Raw genomic sequence first — 21,697 nt, 5'->3', positions numbered from 1 at the left:
TTGTATGTAGGGAAGCAAAGAACATCTGACCAAAAGAATAGTATTTTTGAATTTTCTGTTCCAGTTATTAAATGATTCAAAAACTGACCAGGTGCAGTAGCTCACACCTGTAATCCAAGCACTTTGGAAGGCCGAGGTGGAAGATGACTTGAGGCCAGGAGTTTGAGATCAGTCTGGGCAACAAGCAAGACCCCATTTCTACAAAAAATAAAAAAATAAAAATAAAAAAATAGCTAGGTGTGGTGGTGAGCGCCTGTAGTCCCAGTTACTAAGCAGGCTGAGGTAGGAGGATCACTTGAGCCTAGGAATTTGAGGCTGCAGTGAGCTATGATCACACCATTGCTCTCCAGCCTAGGCAACAGAGCAAGAGCTTGTCTCAGGGAAAAAAAGAAAAAAAAAGGTTCAAACGCTACTAAAAGGGAATTGTAAATGGTCTTGGTCCTTCAGCCAAGAGTTAAATAGAAACTATAAGGGCGACTCTATCTCCTTGTCCCAACAAATTTGGGATACTCAGTGTAACTAGCAGAGATGTATGCTCTTATCCTGCCCTTCTTGTAACTGAATGCCCCACTAATGTGCTCTAGAATCAGGACCTGTCTTACCTTTCCAGTCCACCTCTTACCCACGCCCTGACCTCACCCACACTCTGGCCTCATGACTCTCTCTGTTTTTCAGGACCCCGTGAGAAATCCCATGACCCCTTGAAGGTCCAGTTCAAATGTCATTTTCTCTTGGAAGCCTTCCACAGAGCTCTCAGGAAAAACTCAGGGCTACCTCCTCCAAACTCTCACAGAATTATTTATGCCCATGTGATAGTACTGGTGGTCATCTGATTCATGTTATGGTTATTTGTCAATCTATTTATCTCTGTCTCCTGCCCCAATCACCCCACTGGCTTGTGAGACCCTTATAGATAGAAACCATACCTTATTCATCGTAACATACCCCACTCACACAGTTACACGCCTGACATTTAGAAAGTGTGCTGAGTTAAATAAATGCTAAGGGGCAACTAATCAAGAGATAAATTCATTGTAATAGAAGAATAAGTCCTATTATGTCAGCCCATATAGCAAATTTTATTAGGGAGCTTTTAGTGACTTCACTTTTAACACAAAAGAGGAACTCAAATGCTAAGAATTGCAAGCATTCTAATAATGGAATTTTTTAGAAGAGGTAGAGTATGTTTTCTATTCCTTTTTAGCTAAAATGATTAAACTTTTTTCTGTGTTAGGCACAGAACTAGAGTTGTGTATGCATTATCTCATTTAATCCTCAGACAACCCTATGAGGTATTAATATTCCCATTTTCGAATAGGATAGTTAAGGTCTAAGTGGATTGAGTTACTTTCTCCAGGCCACAGAGTTAGTAAGTGGCAGAGGGCTGGGATTTGAAGCCAAGTTAACCTTACCTTAAGACCTGAACTTTTTATTACCATGTTGTTCGTGACCTACTTTTAGGGCCAACTCTGGTGTGTGAACTGTGAATCATAGTTTTTAATGTTTTTCTTCACCACTTTTTTGTCACTTTTACTGCGAGTTTTATTCACATAGCGTCTTTCACTTAGATATTTTATAATTCTATTTGGCAGACCCTTTATCATCTTTCTAATCATTATTATCAATATTTTAAATACTTACTTTATCCCACAGTATGCTCAAAAATACTTAGGGATGAGAAACAGGAAGACAGTCACAGAACTTGTCTAAAGTCACATTGCTAATAAGGACAAGAGCCCAGAGCGAACCCAAACCATTTGACTCTAGCACCCAGCTCTATCTGATACTTCCCTAGGGCATGTCTGCATCATTTGCAAGTCCATAGGTCAAAGAGTCTGGAACTATGCTACCCACCCAGTCAATTCCTGAGTCAGGCCAGTTGCAGTAACCAAAATCACATATGAATGCAAATGCCTTATTTTCAAGAAAACAAAATCCATGTGCTTTCCTAAATGCTGTCACTCCTAGATAACGGTGCTAAAAGCTGGCCCCAGCTGTAATTTTCCTTCACTTGCTTCCTTTAGGTGTTCTCAGTTCTATTTTATCCCTACTTGGCATTGTCCTACATTGGACTTAATCCTTTTAGGGAAACACAGGTAAATAATCTCAAAAACATAATCACTTTCCTGGTTGGTCAGATTATTTTTTCATTTTATTAGGAGAGAACTGTTTACCATCATGGAAGCTCCACATGTGAGATCTTGATAACATAATAAGCATTAATGTTTATTGAGTTTTTACATCATATGTGAGATGCTGTGCCAAGCTCTTCACCAAGATCCCTCTTATCATCCCTGTATTAAATCTGTTTTGCAAGTGCAGAACTAAGCCCTGAGAGGCTGAGAACCCCGTACAAGGCCCATGGCTGGACCCCAGTTGTGTCTGACTCCAGAGCCTGGACTCTTAACCACACAACTTATTCTCAGTGTGTGCTGGTACTATTCTGGTCTCTTTTCCCCTCTCTTTAACTAAGAAAAGCTACCCAGACAGAATTATTTTTAAAAAGGAAATAGAGTACCTGATAAGGCCCAAGTCGTCTCCATTCAAATCTACCATTTTCAAGACTACCATTTCCTTGTCTGTATTTGAAGAATACCTAGTCAGGAAAACAGAAAAGCACAGTCAGTTCTGTGTTAGAGACTGACCCTCATGTAAGATGAACAGTAGCAGCTGACACAAAAACAAAAATGCTTCTCAGTAAGTGAGATGTCTTGACAAACAGTGGTTCTGTGAACTGCATCCAGTACCTCATTTCTCAGCTAAGGAAAGGGTATGTAATTGCGATCAAAGTTTGGGGGACTAGGGTCAAGTAACTGGAGCTGAAATACACATATTTTTATATATATAGGTATTTCTTACAAAAGAGATTTGTCTTTGAAATTTCCACTCATATCAATTTTTAATGAAATCTCTTTAAAAGAGCAGGGAATTTGCAAAATCAAAAGCATTCAAGACCTGCAACTTAAGTGTTCTTTTATGTCCTATCAAGGGAAATCAGATTACATTTTCTAAAAATCATCTCCTTTGAAAGCTATTGAAAAATATGCAGAAAAATGTAAAATGTCAAGTGGTCAAGTTAAAACTGTGATATTATTTTACAGTGTTACAGTAACCAAGCACTTCTCTTCTGTCACAAACCTGGTTCACCACTTTAAAAAAGACAAAAAGGCAAAATAATGCTCTCCCTTGGTTTTTCCATTCAAATATGTGGGTTTATTTCTTACTCTTCTGTCCACATTCTTTATCCTTTTATTTTCTCTGTCTAGCCACACTCTTGTGGACTAAGATGATTTATTCTGGATAACACATAATAAAAGAGCTATTCATTAATTTAATAAATATACATTGTGCACATTTTTATCTCCATTTACTCATGAAGAAGCTGAGTGACAATAAATTAAGATAAGTAAATCACTAAAGGTCGCATAACTAGAAAGCAATAAAACTAAGCTGAGACCACAGTTGTTCCTGATTTCAAAGCCCAGAGTACTTCAAGCATCCACCCTGGCTCCCATAATCAACAAAGTGGAAAGATTCCTGAATAAACTGGTGTTTGTTTCTACATTACTTTTTGTTTCTACTTGTCTTAGATTATAAAGATGTTTCTAAGACACTGTAGCTGTAATATTCTCTTAGGACCTCACCATATTCATCAAGTAACAGCCCTGTACTTAGATTTTGTTGCTGTTCCCTAAAGGGAATGAAACGATATCATTTTGAAGATTTCTCCTCACCTTGCTCTCTCTGACTGCGGATTTTGAAGGTAAGAATAGGGACTTCTGTTGATCTGCACACCATCCACATTTCCTTTATTGATGAAGATTTTACCTGGTTTCATATTTGTGTGTGCTATGTCAATGCTCTGAAGGTTAAAAAAGAGGGAGCTGTTATAAACTTAGAAATCCTGGTGGGGATAATGACTTAGTCAATACAAACAGAAGAGCCCTGTGAACAATTTCCTTTGTCTCTAATGTGTCCACATTATGGGATAAAAGTTGGAGAACCACACTGCTGTTGCCATTCTGGAGGTAAACAGAAATGGTTTTCAAGGTTAAGATAAAGGAAATGCCATGTTGTGTGGAAGCACAGTACTGATTAATGCCTGAGCTCACAAAAAGCCTCATCTGCTGGTCTCTCCAGACTGCTAAATGAAGCTCAATTTGTCACTTCAGATAGCCAAAATGGGAGACTTGACTCCTACAACACTAATACAAGTTTTGCTAACATGTGTTTCCACCTCCCTACCCTTGCCATTCTACCACCAAGGCAGAGTTGTTCAAACTTTTTTGACTGTGAACTACAGTGAGAAATACATTTTTCATCATAGCTTAATACACATCAACATATGCATCCCAAAACAAAAGTTCACAAAGCAAACTATACCCTGACTGTGTGTTATACATTATATCTTACAATCTATTTTTTAGCATTTTTTTGTAATGTTTTTTGCAACCCATACAATTGATTTCGTAAGCCTTTAATACATTGTAAGCCTCAGTTTGCAAAACATCATTGTAAAGCAATTTCTGCCTATGCTAGCTGGATCCCTGAATTTTGGGGGTGACACTGTAAGAAAAAAATAGAGAATAAGCCTGGAATACAATAAAATGAAGCAAAACATTAGCAAGGATCCTATGCAACAAAATAATAAGCTGGAAGACAGAAAAGAGAGGAGTATAAGCTCAAACCAGAAACAGGAGAGGAGTTTAAGGGTATTTGTCAGGAGCACCATGGAGGTCTGCATCTGTAGTAGAGAACTTGAAAAACTGGGATGTGTATTTACAAGTTGGATTCTCTTTGTACTTTGGGAAATATTTTAAAATCTTAGAATCATTTGTAATTACTTTTAGCTCCTTCATGGGTTTCTCTTTGTGTGACTTTGTGCATAGAACAGACTATGTAGTGCCCTCTACAAAGAACCCCAAACCAAAATGTTTTCTGTCTGTTTAAATAACTACATCGGGCTTACTCCCATAGAAGCCTTCTTTTCCAATCATCCATGCCTCAGCCCCAACAGCCCATAGCTCAGAACCAGAAGCTAAGAGAGAGGCAGGGAGGAGAAAGAATGGTACATGCTAATACTATGCTCAGACTCAAATCCTATAGGGACCCTTCATATTACATCCAATCACTCCTAAAATACTTATAAGCAATGGTAAAGAACAGCTGCCTCTGGAGCTCTTTGCCTACCTTCAAGATACCTGTGACCATGTGCTGAAAAGTTCGATTGCTAAATCCTTCACTGGCAATTACAAACACAGTATACTGGAAATATCCTGCAGGACCTGAATGAGTGTGAGTGCCACTCAGGATGACATTGTCTCTTCTGTACAGGGAGCCATATTTACTCTGCAGTCTGTTCAGGACCTTCAAGAAAAAAAGGAATTGAACTAAGAAGAGGGATAACATAGGAGCTCAACATGAGAAAAGGCTTTCATGAGTTCAATCACTGATCTGTACCAATAACATCTGTATGAATCCATTCTCATGCTGCTAATAAAGACATACCTAAGATTGGGTAATTTGTGAAGAAAAGAGGTTTAATTGACTCACAGTTCAGTATGACTGGGGAGGCCTCAGAAAACTTATAATCATGGCAGAAGGGGAAGTAAACATGTCCTTCTTCACATGATGGCAGGAAGGAGAAGTGCAGAGTGACAGAGGGGAAAGCCCCTTATAAAATCATCTGATCTTGTGAGAACTCACTGTCATGAGAACAGCAGCATGGAGGTACCCACCCCCATGATTCAATTACCTCCCATGGGATCCCTCCCACGACACATGGGGATTATGGGAACTGAAACTCAAGATGTGATTTGGGTGGGGACACAGCCAAACTATATTAACATTCCTTTCAAATGGCCCCTCACTCTATGTTTGAGGATATTATCATAGTAATAACAATGAAATAATAATAACAATACTTAACATTTTACGGATTCTTGCTATGAGCAAACACAATGCTAGGTATGTTATATATAGTATGTATTTAAAAATCTTTATTACAATTTCAAGAGCTACACAGGTATTGTTAAGCCCATTTTTAGCTGAGAACATTGAATTATACAAAAGTTAAATAATTTGCCTGTTGATCTAATAAGTAGCAGAGCCAGACTCCAGACCCACGTCTAACTAGAGAACCAGTACTCTTATTCATTCATCATCCAACAGGTGCTCTAAGCAAAAGAATATATGAGGTTCCTGTCTTGAAGATATTTTTATTCTAATGAAAGACAAAGACAGTAAGCAAGCAAATAAATATTAAATATTATATCATAGAGTGATAAATGCTATGAAGAAAAATATTGTTGCATAAGGAAAAAGAAACTAGTGGGTGTTAGTGAGGAAAGATCTTCTAAAGAGGGGCACTCTTTTAGCAGAGGCTTAGATGAAGAAAGCAAGCTGGCTGTGCAATATCTGGGGGAAAAGCAACTCAGGTATAGTGAGCAGAAACTGCAAAGGTTTTTAAGCTACTCTACTACCTCATTTCCCAGATGAAGAATTCAGTACACCTTGAAACGAACTCTTAGACTTGTTGGTCTAGGGGAAGCCATCCCCTATGATGCAAGGACGCCTTAATAATCCTGTGGAGAGACCTAAGAGGATAGGAAGCATCCTGTCAGCACTAACTTGCTAGCCATCTGAGTGAGCAACCTTAGAAGTAATTTCTTCAGCCTTGGTCAAGCCATCAAACAACTGCGGCCCTAGCCAGCATCTGAGTGCCACATCGTGACACAGAAGTGATGATATACAACTTGTTCTAAAACAAGTCAGAATCGTCTAACCAAGCCACTCTGGGAATCCTGACACACAGAAACCTTGAACAACATGTATTATTGTTGTTTTAAGCCACTAAGTTTTTAGGCGATTTGTTGTACAGCAATAAACAACTAATACAAAGAAACTCAGTAAATGTTTAGTGAATAAGTCAATCAATGAACATCCAAATGCAAGACTAATGTCTTCATATGGTGCAGACACATCAAGAAAACACCAGAGAGAATACTGGTGATGTTGCTGAGTACCTGTTGCTGTTTATGCTTTAATAAGCTGCAATCTAAAGTTTGGTATCTTTGCGACTTTTAGTAAAAGATAATTTAAAAATGATCCAGCAGTTTGTAACACAAAGGATAAATGCTTGAAGGGATAGGTACCCCATTTTCCATGATGTGATTATTAGGCATTGAATGCCTGTATCAAGGCATTTCATGTACCCCATAAATATATGTACCACGTACACACAAACATTAATTAAAGAAAAGGAAAGATCCAACAGAAGTGTCAAACCCAAAGCAATCGTTAACAATGTTTACCTTGAGGATGGCATAGACACTCTGATGAGCTGTCTCTCTGGAACATGCAATAAAATTAAAAGCCCTCATTTGCATTCGCCAATTTCTGTGGTGTAAAACTCCTCATCATGATCAATTTCAAGCTACCAAAAGCTTAACAGCCAGCTCACAATGTTCCCGAATATTTACAAATTGGCTCTTATGAACTTGTGCAAGCTAGTTCCAGCTCACTGCTGGTAAGTGGGGAGTAGCAGCTTCTGTGCTATGTACTTAATATACATAAAGATAACCATTCAACCTCTGATCTACACCATTCTCATTCCAGTCATAACCATCTTGCCTCATTAACCTCTCCATGTCCCAAAGACTGATTGTTTGGTTACCATGTCCACATAAGCAATCCTATGATGCAAGACAAATACAGAATGGAAGTATAATCTAACTAGATTAACATCCTTCTATATTCCCTCTGTTTGATCCTAACTCCAGCCCCAATCCCTCATCACTCTCATATATTATTCTATACTGTAACTACCACACTCATGAAGAAGAAATGTCTGTAAAGAGAAGAGAAAATGATCAATGAAGGGACACCATGGAAAGCTGAACTAAAGTCAGAAGCTGATGTTCTTAACAATTTACAGCTAAGACAGGAAGGTAGTAGAGAAAAAGAGCCACAAGTCAACTTTAAAGCTCCTTAACCCCATCCTATTTATTCCTAAAGAACTGTGACATTAGGGCTTTAGAATTAAATGCGTTTCTTCATGTCTACTCAAGTATCAAGCCCTTAAAAAGACAGAAATTATGAATCTTGAATTTTAAAACAAAAAAGACTACAAACAGTACACATGAATTTTATTTTAAACTACAATCTCTGATATGAAGCCAGACATATGGGACTTCTAGGGGGGAAAAAAAGAAAAACGTAAAACCTAGTTATATAACAATGCCAGGAAGATAGCCATTGAAAATAACATGTTTCTCAGTTCATGAAAGGAGGGCATTTTAACACAGGACAAAGCAGCTACGTTTATGTCTACAGCTCACTTCTGTCTTCAGTTTCTATTCCATTTCCTATTGCTGACAGTCTTGGGAGCATGACATAGAAAAACCTAGAAAGTCCTTCTGTTTTCCTGTCCTGCCTCACTGCACAGAGATCTTCCATAATCTTCATTCTGTGCTGGAAATTTCATCTATCTTAAAGCCGAGACTGAGAACCTGCATAGAAGTAGGTGTTATAAATAATCTTAATAGCACTTATTTAGCTACATTTATTTCTCACACCTTCCCTTGGATTAATTTGGGAAAACTAAGTGGGTTCATTTAACAACCTTCCCACTGGGTCTCAGATTGCACGAGGATGTAAAAATAGGAAGAGACAGATAAATGGTGCCCACTATTGACTTGATAGCCTCTACAAACACACACATTAAACTCCTCCCCACTCTACCTGCCAAAGTCTACCTTTGGTTCTTGCATTTCTGCTAATGACCATACTATTTCCCAATTAGAGCCATCTCATTTTTCAGAAAAGCAGTATAGTATAGTAGAAATGAGCATGAATTCTGACACCAAGATGCTTAAGTTTGAATCCTAGCTCTGATAGTTCCTAGCTGTGCAACCTTGGATAAGTTACTCAGTCCTCTGCAAACTTGGTTTCTCAATCTGTCAAATGATATAATAATAGCTCCCTCATAGAGGTGTTTGGAGGAGTAAGTACACTAATCCATACAAGGCACTGACAAGAGTTTCAGACTCAGCATGAATATTACGTTAAGTATTGGCTTTTATGTATATTCATGTCCAAATCTCACTCACATTTTCTTTTTCTTTCTTTCTTTCTTTCTTTCTTTCTTTCTTTCTTTCTTTCTTTCTTTCTGTCTCTCTCTCTCTCTCTCTCTTTCTTTCTTTCTTTCTTTCTTTCTTTCTTTCTTTCTTTCTTTCTTTCTTTCTTTCTTTCTTCCTTCCTTCCTTCCTTCCTTTCCTTTCTTTCTTTCTTTCTTTCTTTCTTTCTTTCTTTCTTTCTTTCTTTCTTTCTTTCTTTCTTTCTTTCTTTCTTTCTTTCTTTCTTTCTTTCTTTCTTTCTTTCTTTCTTTCTTTCTTTCTTTCTTTCTTTCTTTCTTTCTTTCTTTCTTTCTTTCTTTCTTTCTTTTTGAGTCAGAGTCTCATTCTGTCGCCTAGGCTGGAGTAGTACAATGGAGTGACCTTGACCTCGGCTAACTGCAACCTCTATCTCCCAAGTTCAAGCAATTCTCCTGCCTCAGCCTCCCAAGTGGCTGGGACTACGGGCACCTGCCGGCATGCCTGGATGATTTTTGTATTTTTAGTAGAGATGGGGTTTCACCATGTTTGCCAGGCTGGTCTCAAACTCCTGACCTCAAGTGGTCCACCCACCTCAGCTTCCCAGAGTGCTGGGATTTTAGATGTAAGCCACTGCACCCGGCCGACTCACATTTAATTTCCTATCCCACCACCATGTAGTCTCACTGACATCACATTGGTTTAAGATCTTTGTGCCAGCCTCACATGATAAAGAGGGAAATTGTTAGGCAAAATTATAAAAAATAAAAACCCTTCCAGCAACTCGTTTCCCTTTCTTGTTCCTTCAGCCTTTTAACATCTTATAAAACTCCCCTGGGTGAAATACCTCTGTTTGAAATACCTAGTATGATGATTACTGTTTTCTTAACTGGACCCTCACCAATAGAGCCTCAGTATCACTTTAAAGAGTCTGCTAATTTTTGTCCTCACTTCTAGTTCCACTCTATTCCAATCCATATCAAACATCTCTACCTGCTTAATCATGCTAAAACAAAATGGTGTTTACATCACTCTGCCATTCAGAAGATTTCTCAGAGTCCATATCACCCACAGAATTAAAAACAAGCCGGCATCTCAGGCCCTCTGCGATTATGATAAACATGTCTTCCAGATACATCCCCAACTACATGCCTCCATATGTCCTAATAGATCTCCTCTCTTCCCTCATAAAAGAGTCTACATCCCTCCTTCATGCCTCTCTGTGTTCATTCTGTTTTTTCCATCAGATTTCTCTCCCTTCCCATCCTAACCATTTAAAATTCTGCTCACTCAAGTGTCATTTCTACCATGAAAATGTTTTCCTAATTTGCATTTCTTGAATCCCCATTGGTGATCTTAAAAGACCATATGTCCACAAAGTCAGATATTTTGCCCTTCAAGAAGTAAAGCTTACTTTTTCACCACTGAGTGTGAGCTAGACTTAGTGACTTGCTTAATGAATAGAACAGGGTGAAAGTAATGGTGTATAACTTCTAAACCTGGGTCATACAATGCACTGTAGCTTCCTCCTTGCTCGTTCTCTTGGGTCACTCACTCTGAGGGAATCTAGCTACTGTGTCGTAAGGATAGGAAGAGTGAGGAACCGAGGCCTTTGGCCAACAGTCACATGAACAAACCATCTTGGAAGTGGACCTTCAAGCCTGAGTCAAGCCTTCAGATGACTCCTCCTTTGCCATCACCTTGATTGCCATAGAACCTAAACCAGAGCCACCTAGCCAAGATAGAATTCCTGACCTATAGATCATACGAGATAATAAATGTTTGTTGTTTTAAGCCATATAGTTTAGGGTAATTTGCTACCCAGTAATAGACAATTACTATCCTACCTTACCTTCCTTCAGTTAATTATAGCTATCTGTATACTTCTGTATACCTCTATATTTCACAGTCCTTCCTTCTATCCACCAACTAGAAAATGATCTCATAAAGGAGATGAATTATGACTTACTTAGTTATGTGTCCCCTGAAGTGACACTAGCAAAGTACCTTACAAAAAGCAAGTGGTCAATGCATTTTTCCCTCTAAGAGTATAGAATAATGTCACTTTTAAGAATGTATCTACTACAAAGACACATACACACACATGTTTATTCCAGCACTATTCACAATAGCAAAGACTTAGAACCAACCCAAATGTCCATCCATGATAGACTGGATAAAGAAAATGTGGCGCATATAAACCATGGAATACTATCCAGCCATAGAAAAGGGTGAGTTCATGTCCTTCGCAGGAACACAGATGAAGCTGGAAACCATCATTCTCAGCAAACTAACACAAGAACAGAAAACCAAACACCACATGTTCTCACTCTTAAGTGGGAGGTGAACAATGAGAACACATGGACTCAGGGAGGAGAACATCACACACTGGGGCCTATCGGTGGATGGAGGGCTAGGGGAAGGATAGCGTTAGGAGAAATATCTAATGTAGATGACGGGTTGATGGGTCCAGCAAACCACCATGGCACGTGTGTACCTATGTAACAAAACTCCACGTTCTGCACATGTACCCCAGAACTTAAAGTATAGTTAAAAATGACAAAAAAATAAAAAAAGAATATGGACTCAGGGATTAATCATACCTGTGTTCAGAATCCAGCTCTACCATTTGCTAACTGTGTGAAATTTGAAAAGTTACCTATCTTCTCCAAGACTCAGTTTTCTTATCCAGAAAATAGAAATAACAACAAAGCCACCTCACTGTTTTGTGGTAAGTGCAGGAGTGGAGAAGACACTTCATCCCCTGTCCTCATGTCTCCGCAGATGGGGGAGGCTTCAACTCTCCTCCCCAAGAGGGAACAATGTTAAAGTGATGCTTTTAGGCCATCTCATCATCCCTCTCACTGGCCCCTTCACATGGCATGAGGAGAAAAGTGTTTAATAGGTGAGGCTAGCAGAACCTGACGTTGCATAATGGACCTTTATGGTCATCGTTCTGGTCAAAGATCCAGCGCTCCTCTTTCTCACATTCATGAATATGTGAGCAGACATTAACAGAACACATTCTCTCTTAGTGACCCGATCCCATGCAGAAAATATAACTGTGTCAGGGCTTAGAAATTGCCTTAGAAAGATAGAATTGGAGGTTCTATCAGTCGCTTGCTTGCTTGCTCGCTTTCTCACTCTCTCTCTCTCTCCCTCTCTCCTCCTCCTCCTCCTCCTTTTGTATGGATTTGACCATTTCAAATCCATACAAAAACAATCAGAATACTATAATGAATCCCTATGTACCTATTACCCAGCTTCTATAACTACTAATTCATGGTCAACCTCATTTCAATGTTGTATTTTAATTCACATCTGATTCCTCACATGTATTCTCAATTGTCTGAGAACCTGAGGAAGGGCTTAGTGATTAATTGGTACTCTCCCAACTTCTAACAAGGAGAATTAAATAAGGGAATATATATATATATAAAAATGTAACCTGGCACATTATAAACTTTCAATAAAAACATTAGCATTAATAATGACAATGAGTCATCAGCAGAATTGAAAGCAACTTTTGACCAAGATAACTTAGACTGAAATAGTGAGGATCATTCTCCTTGTAAGATTATCTACTATATTGTCAAGAGTCTATAACATTGAAGGTAGTAGAATTTCAATGAATGAGAAACCAAGAGGAATTAGTTCCTGTCACATTCATCCACTTTTCCTTAAACCATATCATTTCTTTGTTCCTTTCTCCTCTCAAATCACTTACCTCCAGTCTGAGCCTTTGAGATACCATGCCTATGTCAATGCTGACAAACACTGTTCGATTGGACCCATCAGGTTCTGCCATGATGAAAGCACGACTGTACAGCCTGGTGAGGATGCCCTGTGCATTCTGGCCAGATTTGCTGTAGCCCATCTAAAGAGGAAGAGACAATCAGAACTGCTCTGTCTCACTCCCCTACTACTAGAAACCAGACACAAACATACAATATAGATGACTGCAGAAAGACAAAGAAAAAACATCCACATGACATGGTGGCTCTGAGTGAGAGAATATATGTTTTCAAAAATTAAAAAGAAAAAGGAAGAAAGAAAGCCAAAAAATATCATAAAAGAGGCTTGAATCTTCCATATAGAAAAATGCAAAGGCAAAGAATTGATCAGGTTGGCAGAAGCTGTTCCCTGGCTTATGGGCAGGAGGGAGTTGGTGAGACTTTGGAAATGCTATTACTAACACTAACACGTGAGATCTTTCTGGCCTTTCTGGTTTGGGCAATGGCTCTTTTTCTCCTGCCTGTCTAAGATGTACAGAAAAAAATATTTCCTCTACCTCCACCCCACATTGCCCAGGAACATTTAAAAGATTGAAGGTTCTCTCATGTTGGTTGTTTAGTATATGATTTTGTTTTCTGAAGAAAATGGTATCTTCATAATTAAGTATTCTTCACAGAGGGTACCTCGCCCTGGCTTTTACCATAGTATTATTCCTGTCGTGGGTGCAACTGGCTGGTAAATTCATTTACCGCCCATGACATGGGGTGGTAAAGAAATTTACCAAGACAGTCATAGGTAAAGAAAGGCAGATTTATTAGGGAAAGTAAGAAAATATGTTGCAAGGGTACAACAGGCAGCACAGCAGAGAAGGGGCTGTCTGCAAATATCAGGGAAAACCCCACCCCCAAAATTCAATGTGGGTTATTTTCTATTTCCCTAAGCGTTGGCTGGTCTGAGAAATAAAGGGAAAGAGTACAAAAGAGAGAAATTTTAAAGCTGGGTGTCCAGGGGAGACATCACATGTTGGCAGGTTCCATGATGCTCCCTGAGCCATAAAACCAGCAAGGTTTTATTAGTGATTTTCAAAAGGGGAGGGAGTGTATGAATAGGGTGTGGGTCACAGAGATCACATGCTTCACAAGGTAATAAAATATCACAAAGCAAATGGAGGCGGAGTGAGATCACAGGACCACAGGATGGGGCAAAATTAAAATTGCTAATGAAGTTTCAGGCACGCATTATCATTGATAACATCTTATCAGGAGACAGGGTTTGAGAGCAGACAACCTGTCTGACCAAAATTTATTAGGCAGGAATTTCCTCATCCTAATAAGCCTGGGAGTGCTACAGGAGACCGGGGCTTATTTCATCCCTTCGGCTTCCACCGTAAAAGACAGCTGCCCGCAAGGGGGCCATTTAGAGGCCTACCCTCAGGGATGCATTCTCTTTCTCAGGGATGTTTCTTACTGAGAAAAAGAATTCAGCAATATTTCTCCTATTTGCTTTTGAAAGAAGAGAAATATGGCTCTGTTCCACTTGGCTCACCGGCAGTCAGAGTTTAAGGTTATATCTCTTGTTCCCTGAACATTGCTGTCATCCTGTCCTCTTTCAAGGTGCCCAGATTTCATATTGTTCAAACACACATGCTCTACAAACAATTTGTGCAGTTAATGCAATCATCACAGGGTCCTGAGGTGACATACATCCTCCTCAGCTTACAAAGATGATGGGATTAAGAGATAAAAGTAAAGACAGGCATAGGAAATCACAAGGGTATTGATTGGGGAAGTGATAAGTGTCCATGAAATCTTCACAGTTTATTTTCAGAGACTGCAGTAAAGACAGGTGTAAGGAATTATAAAGGTATTAATTTGGGGAACTAATAAATGTCCATGAAATCTTCACAATTTATGTTCTTCTGCCATGGCTTCAGTCGGTCCCTCCATCCCTGACTTCCCGCAACACGCAAAGAAGCAGGGGCTGGAGGGAAGTTTTATAGGGTCATGCTGGAGTGGGACATATGCAGAACGAGGTTGGGCTGCTGGGGCTACATGCAGAGTGAGGTATTTGGGAACAGGATGTTGTGGCAGCAGGTTATCTATGATTAGCCATCTCCCAGAACAATTGTTCTCCCCACCGCTGGGGCCCCTGACTTATTAGGACTCTACAACTCTCTAAGCCAAATCAGATCACATACACCTATCCCAAGTCACTTCTCTCACTGTGTCATAAAATTTACCTGTAAAACTATACCCAGGTCTTCAGAATTTTTTCTACTGTTGGCTTTACCCCTCCTGGGAGTGTTTATTTAGGGGTCACATTCCAGGATCACTTTTCAGAACATACAGTTGAGAATCATACCTGGAATGTAAAGATTACTTAGAGGGAGGGAGTGAATCCCATTAGACAACTTCATGCTCTGGTTTCCTAGGGAAGCACTGACATAAATGGGTATTTCCATCACATAGACAAGACTAGCAGTCAATAGGCCACACCTGACACATAGAAGTTTTATTTGCTTTCACATATTGGTGCAACCTAGGTTTCCAGTTTTAGCTAGAGTTGCCTTTATTTTTCAAGTAAGATATTTGAAACTTCAACTCTTTAATCTAGGGATTTTGGGGCTTCTTCTAAAATACTGCAAGATAGGGCAGCCCTGAGCCCCCATTCTTATATGGCAACAATCAGCTAAATCCATATACTTTCTTTGTGCTTTTTTTTCCCTCAAAGTCCCCACCATTTCCTACTGCCTCCCACTCCCAAACTGAGGATTCACTAGACATTTATTATGTTACACTGGCCTGGTGATGTCATTTATGGTGCCGGCTCACCCCCTGTCATATTTGAGTTTGCCATCTCTGCCACTTCTGCTCATAAAAAAAAAAAAAAAGAAAAAAGGCCAACGGACTTTACAGGGGAGTTATGATTGAATAAAAGTTTTCCTCTTCTTTCTAGTATGAAATTCATAGTGCTAGACAGCAGCAAGGTCAATTAAAAAGCTAGAAGAAAATGATGATGTTGTAATAATCAGAAATGAATGCAGTTTGTAAAATAATAAAATTGGTTGTTTCACAGTCTCCTTAAGGAGCCCATTGCCTACTTACCAAACTGATATCTGCTACTTGTCCTGTGCAGTCAGCTCGTCCAACACCAATATAATAGCCACTGAAGTTCTGAAATAGAGGAGGCTCTGGGGTTGAAGTCACTGGAGAAGTTTGAGTGGCTGTGGAGCTCTGGGTGGCTGTGGAACGCTGGGTGGCTGTGGAACTCTGGGTGACTGTGGAGCCCTGGGTGGCTGGAGGGTTTGGGGTGGTTGAAAACAAATGGCCTCCTGAATCTAAAACAGAATAAGAGATTTGAGAACCAACATTTCAGCCCTCTTATTTGTCAACATCAATTAGAATACAGCATATAGGCTCAGGTTCATAAGGAAAACTCTTTATATATTTTCTTATACATAAAAATATACAGAGAGAAACATCTCAGGAATCTGTTTAAAAATCATAATCCTAAACGGGATCTTTTTCTTGGATGAGAGATGTTTCAGACTAATGATCAAGGCCTCTGTCAAATGTCCTTCAACTCCTCATCATGAGCCATTCCTTGTCAAACTCACTGCCTTCCCTCAACACCCTGCTCTTCTTTTCCAGCTAAACTAAACAGGTGCCAGGTTTACTGAATGCAGCATCTGGGGATTGGTTTCTTCCATTCTTTCTATCCAGACTCCTCACTCCTTTCCTCTCCACCTACCAAACTCCACCACCTGCTTCAGAGTTAGTCCATTTCCATCACACCTAGATCCGACTCAACTCCTCACCTGCAGGATGCCACCCTGCTGGCTCTACCTTGGGTCTGATCTTCTTTGACCTTCTAAAGACTCATTTTTAATGCAACCTAGATCACTGTATACATGTTGGTATAATTTCATCTTAATTATTCTAATATTTATATATTCATATCCATGTGTGTGTGTTTATACACATATATTCTATATTAATGTATGCATACATATTTATTATACACACACATACAAATATCAAGGGAAGCAGAATGACATACAGGATTTTTGTGAGAAGATAGTTGCCAGAAACAAACTGCCTGGTTTGAAACCTGAATCTAACACCTACTAAGCGATCAAATTGCTTAACCTATTTCACCCCAATTCTTGTCTATAAAATGGAGATTATAATAAAATCCTGCTTTCTGGGGTTGTTTTGAACAATAACTATGTTCACTAATATTATAAACTGGGAGCAATGGCTAATATGTAGCTTTGATTTTCTTTACCTATTTAAACATTTTATATATTCATTATTTTGTTTATTTCCATTCCCCAGACAAGAGTCAGGAGTTGCCAAGGCATCAAATATCAGTGTCACAAGGCATTCGTGGTCAGAAAGTACTTAGGCAAGAGATTTATAGCTGATTCCTTCTGAAATCCTAGAAATTCAGAGCTCAAAAAACTTAGAGATCACCTAACATAATCTCCTCAGTTTTACAGATGAGAAAACTGAAAATCAGAAAATTGACTTAACCAATAGTTAATGGAGAGCATGTGATGATTCTGGTATGCAATCCAGATCCTCAAACTCAGAATCTGATGCTCTGTAGACCAAATTCTAGATGGAGTTAGAATCCATTCCCAAGCCGAGATTTTCTTCAAGACATCAAGTATTGCAAGGAGTGGAGCAGGCATCTTCGCTATTGCTTCACTGCTACCAGCATAGGAATGTCATGCCAACTAAAGCCAAACCTAACACATAGTCAAGGGTATGTTATTTGCAATCTCAGGGTCTCCATTTCCCCAAGTGTAAAATGAAACTAATGTAAACAGTAGGGCTAGCATCAACCCTTATAGGATTTTTGTGATAATTCGATGAGAAAATATTCTAGAATCCTCACTATAGTGCTCAACACAGAAACCATTTAATAAACAGTAACTACTGCTATAAGAATAGTTACTATAATTATTAATAACCTCCCTGAGTCTCAGCCTCCTGATTTCCTAATTTTAAGAGGTAAAATGGAATAATTCCTTTTCTTTTTCTTTTTTTTTTTTTTAATGGAGTCTTGCTCTGTCACCCAGACTGGAGTACAGTAGTGTGATCTTAGCTCACTGCAACCTCTGATCCCTGGGTTCAAGTGATTCTCCTGCCTTGCCTCAGCCTCCCGAGTAGCTGGGATTATGGGTGTGCACCACCATGCCCAGCTTTTTTTTTTTTATTTTTAGCAGAGACAGGGTTTTGCCACATTGGCCAGGCTGGTCTCGAACTCTTGACCTCAGGTGATTCGCCCACTTTGGCCCCCCAAAGTGCTGGCATTATAGGCGTGAGCCACCAGGCTCAGCCAAAACTGAATAATTCTTAATGATCCTTTCACTTCTATCAGTCTATGACCCTGCTGTGCCTACTGCTGGATCAGAGGATCTCTTATCCTCTGTGTTTGCTAGGAATTCAAAGCCCTGGGATATGGTAGAGAATATGCAGGAAAAGAGGCTACAAAAGGGAAAACTGAGGTAGAAAATACCATCTTCTCCATTTGGCCTAAGGCCATCCCTGTCTTTACTTTGGTCAGAGCTTCAATCTTCACCTGTCTTCTCTACTCATTTAACAGTTATGTAACCTAATACTGACTGAAACAGAGGCTCCACCAAGACCCACTGCCAATCTTGTGTGTAGCCTACATTGTTCTCAAAAACTTAGTTTCCAACATTGAAAAGAAAATCATGAGATATCTAAAAATTCTAATTTCCAGCTTCTCTGGAAAACTCAGGCGATCTGAGATCATGTGCTCTCTCTACAACAAACAGCTGCACCTGGGAGTGGCTGTAGGCCTTCTTCACCAGAATTGCACCTGCCTCCTCCTCGGTCCACCTCCTCACTCCACCTCATTTGCAAAACTTGATTAGCCCTTGTAAGGATTTATGTTTGAGACCCCATTCTCTAAGGCTCTTCACAGACTAACTGACGTTCATTCAGTGAGTTTTTCATTCTCCTTTTGCCCCCAGGAGAAGATGATGTCTACAAGGAGGCAAAGAGAAAGATTAGAGGCTCAGGGCAAAAGCTGTCATTACCAGACCTTGACAAATCTTGAGCTGTGCTTATATCAATGGAAAAACGAATGGCAAACACGTACATGTCAGAATGCCTGTCAGCTGGCTATTGGGGACAAAGGTAAACTTGATAAAAACTGCTATCAATGCGAAAGGGCAATTAATGCAAAGGGAAACGGCTATTCCAGGCTGCTTAAGTACACGTAGAACTATCAGCAGACACTGTTTTTCTCTTTGGTGTCCACAGTAATCAAGAAGTTTCCTACAGGCCTAAAAATTGCATCTAAGAGAGCCCATGACACTTGCCTTTGTGGTTTTCAATTGTCCCACTGGTGATAAACAAGAGGCTGAGAAGGGCCACTGTGATGGCAGTCATCATTACAAGGAGGAAAATCAGGAATGTCTCCAAGTTAGAGAAGGTGCGTTTGGCCATTTCTTCTCAGGTACAGCAGAGATGGAAGAAGAAATATTGAAGAGGAAGAAATCACAAATTAAAATGCAAAAGCTTTAAGCCAACTGAAGTTAAGATATCTTTTTTTTTTTTTTTTGAAGACAGAGTCTCGCTTTGTCGCCCAGGCTGGAGTGCAGTGGCGCGATCTCGGCTCACTGCAAGCTCCGCCCCCCGGGTTCACGCCATTCTCCTGCCTCAGCCTCCCGAGTAGCTGGGACTACAGGCGCAGCCACCTCGCCGGCTAGTTTATTGTATTTCTTAGTACAGAGAAGTTAAGATATCTTAACTCTTTCATATTAATGGACTATACCAAGGATGACAGGTACAGAGCACTTACCACTCATTCCATAGACCAAGCCCATGGCAGACAAGACCAATCAATTACAGCATTCTTTTTGAAAAGCTCGAATGTGGTTTCCAAATCTTTCTCAATACAACACTCCTCCTGGCAGCAACCATTCATGATTTAGCATTGGCCACTGAGCTAAAATCTACTTGCATTCCTCAGCCATATCACACTGCTTTCATTTACGGTGATGATGCTGTTTATGGATCTGTACATGGGTCTGGGCTGAGAGTGCCCTTGTTGACAAGGATGACTGATGCACACATACTTCTTGTATTTGGGAGAAGGCTGGCCGGGGTTAGGAAAGTATTCTGAGGTCATGGACTTAGTAGAATTATCTTGTTCACCTGGAGATGAAGCCCGTAACTTTGGCCTTTACACTCTATGTTTTAACTTTCAATTACTATCTGGTGAGAAATGGGCATGGAAAAGGGAATTAGCATCTCTGGTCTGAAGGCAGGCATTACAAAACACATCCCCCTTGAGTGATCAGAAGGATCCCAAACATTTTGCAAACCTTGCATCAAAGGACGATAATTTAAAATGCTCCTATGTTCTACAAAAGTATCAAATGTCATTACAGATTCCTTAAGATGTTTTAAGGGAGGGAGAATTAATCATTACTCAGAGGAACTATACAAGTTAAAACCCCATAAAATGTAATAATAAGAAGAATAATATGGTGGTTGAATATTTAGTTCTGAAATCTGACTCCAGCGGTCAAATTTCATTTCTGCCACTTACTGGGTGACTTTGGGAAATCCTCCCCCAATACTGAACGTCAGCTTACCCATCTGTAAATAGGAATATGATTATGATCATCTTATCTCAAAGTTCTTGTAAAACCTATCTCATAAATTTCTTATAAAAATAAGATGAGATGAAGCAACAACACTTCTTTTGTTCAATAAATGCTCAAACTGGTAGCATGTATTAATAGATTCCAAAGTAGCAAAGAGTCTGTGCTCTTCCCTGTCCTTTAAGGGAATTTACAGGAGGCTAGTGTTAAAGGATGATTGAAATCACAGGTGGGACCTTCAGAGCTCATTTTCTTAACCTGTGCTTTAGGAAGCCTGAGAGGTTAAATGGCATTGGAATCCCAGGATTTGCCCCCAAAATAGGGGATTTGTGGCTAAGATGCTGCTACCCCCAAGAGTTAAAAAATGGCAACAATGTAGATATATTTAGTACGGTCCATTTCTTATTCAATTTGACTTAGGTAAGAAGATTAAAAAAATAGCATTTAGAGTTTATAAAGAGTTTACATTTACAATCCTGAAATTTCAAATTATCTCTCAAAATAATTCATAAAATATAGCGACACTGAGCCAGCATTCACATGTGCCAAGAGTTTCTTAAAACTCAGTGCTGCTGTTCTCTTTAGATATGGGGATATGTTTTTCAACCTGCCAGTCTCTACCCAGTCTTATTTATCTAAGTTACTGCCTGGTCTGTGCAAGCATTTGATTTTGCAATTCCTGGGCTAGAGGTGACAGAACAGTTCTAACAGCAGACACTTCAGAGAGTAGGCTGAACTGGGAGTGAGCAAAAAGACTGGAACATCTTCCCAATCTTCTGGTTATTCGGAAGATTTCCTCATCCACTTATCACCACCATAATCCCCTTACCCACCAGCAGCAGGGACAACTTCAAATGTGGAGCAAAACAAATCAGTTCTGTGACTTATGACCGACTTCTATTGTCAGTTCCCAGGAGTCAGGAAACACATCTAAGATATGCCTCTGAACTCTAAGGATCTACAGAGAATTACTACTCATTAGCAGCTCTTCCGCTAGAAAACTTCAAACCCAGTATCTCTAGTTCTTGCTCAGAGCTTTGGTTCTCTAAGCCTTCCTACTAGCCAAGATGACTGACAGTTGGATCTCCCAACCCCACAGCATGGACAGGCAGATTCTGTATGTGAATGTGGTCATGTAGCGGAAGGCTGTGTATCAAACAGAGAGGGTACAAAATAATACTTCTTTTTTGTTTCTAGTTTTGCGTTGGTGAGCTGATGACAT

At 39.6% G+C, this 21,697-nt stretch overlaps 1 protein-coding gene across 2 annotated transcripts in view; it reads right to left on the bottom strand.

Annotated features, from left to right (window-relative positions):
• The window catches only part of LOC105480987 (neutral ceramidase), a 90,937-nt gene that overhangs the window by 48,249 nt on the left and 20,991 nt on the right, over nucleotides 1-21,697 (bottom strand). For both annotated transcript variants that reach the window (XM_011740235.2, XM_011740228.2), the window contains exons 3-8: nucleotides 19,186-19,314; nucleotides 15,932-16,164; nucleotides 12,820-12,969; nucleotides 5,191-5,367; nucleotides 3,735-3,862; nucleotides 2,519-2,596 (exon numbers count right to left, since the gene is read on the bottom strand). In XM_011740235.2, coding sequence (XP_011738537.2) covers nucleotides 2,519-2,596; nucleotides 3,735-3,862; nucleotides 5,191-5,367; nucleotides 12,820-12,969; nucleotides 15,932-16,164; nucleotides 19,186-19,312 — 893 coding nt within the window. In that variant the 5' untranslated portion in view covers nucleotides 19,313-19,314. The remainder of the gene's footprint in view (nucleotides 1-2,518; nucleotides 2,597-3,734; nucleotides 3,863-5,190; nucleotides 5,368-12,819; nucleotides 12,970-15,931; nucleotides 16,165-19,185; nucleotides 19,315-21,697) is intronic.

The sequence above is a fragment of the Macaca nemestrina genome, chromosome 9 (genome assembly GCF_043159975.1).
Source record: "Macaca nemestrina isolate mMacNem1 chromosome 9, mMacNem.hap1, whole genome shotgun sequence".
In the NCBI taxonomy this organism is placed as follows: Eukaryota; Metazoa; Chordata; class Mammalia; order Primates; family Cercopithecidae; genus Macaca; species Macaca nemestrina.
This window is presented reverse-complemented; position numbering and strand designations above follow the sequence as displayed.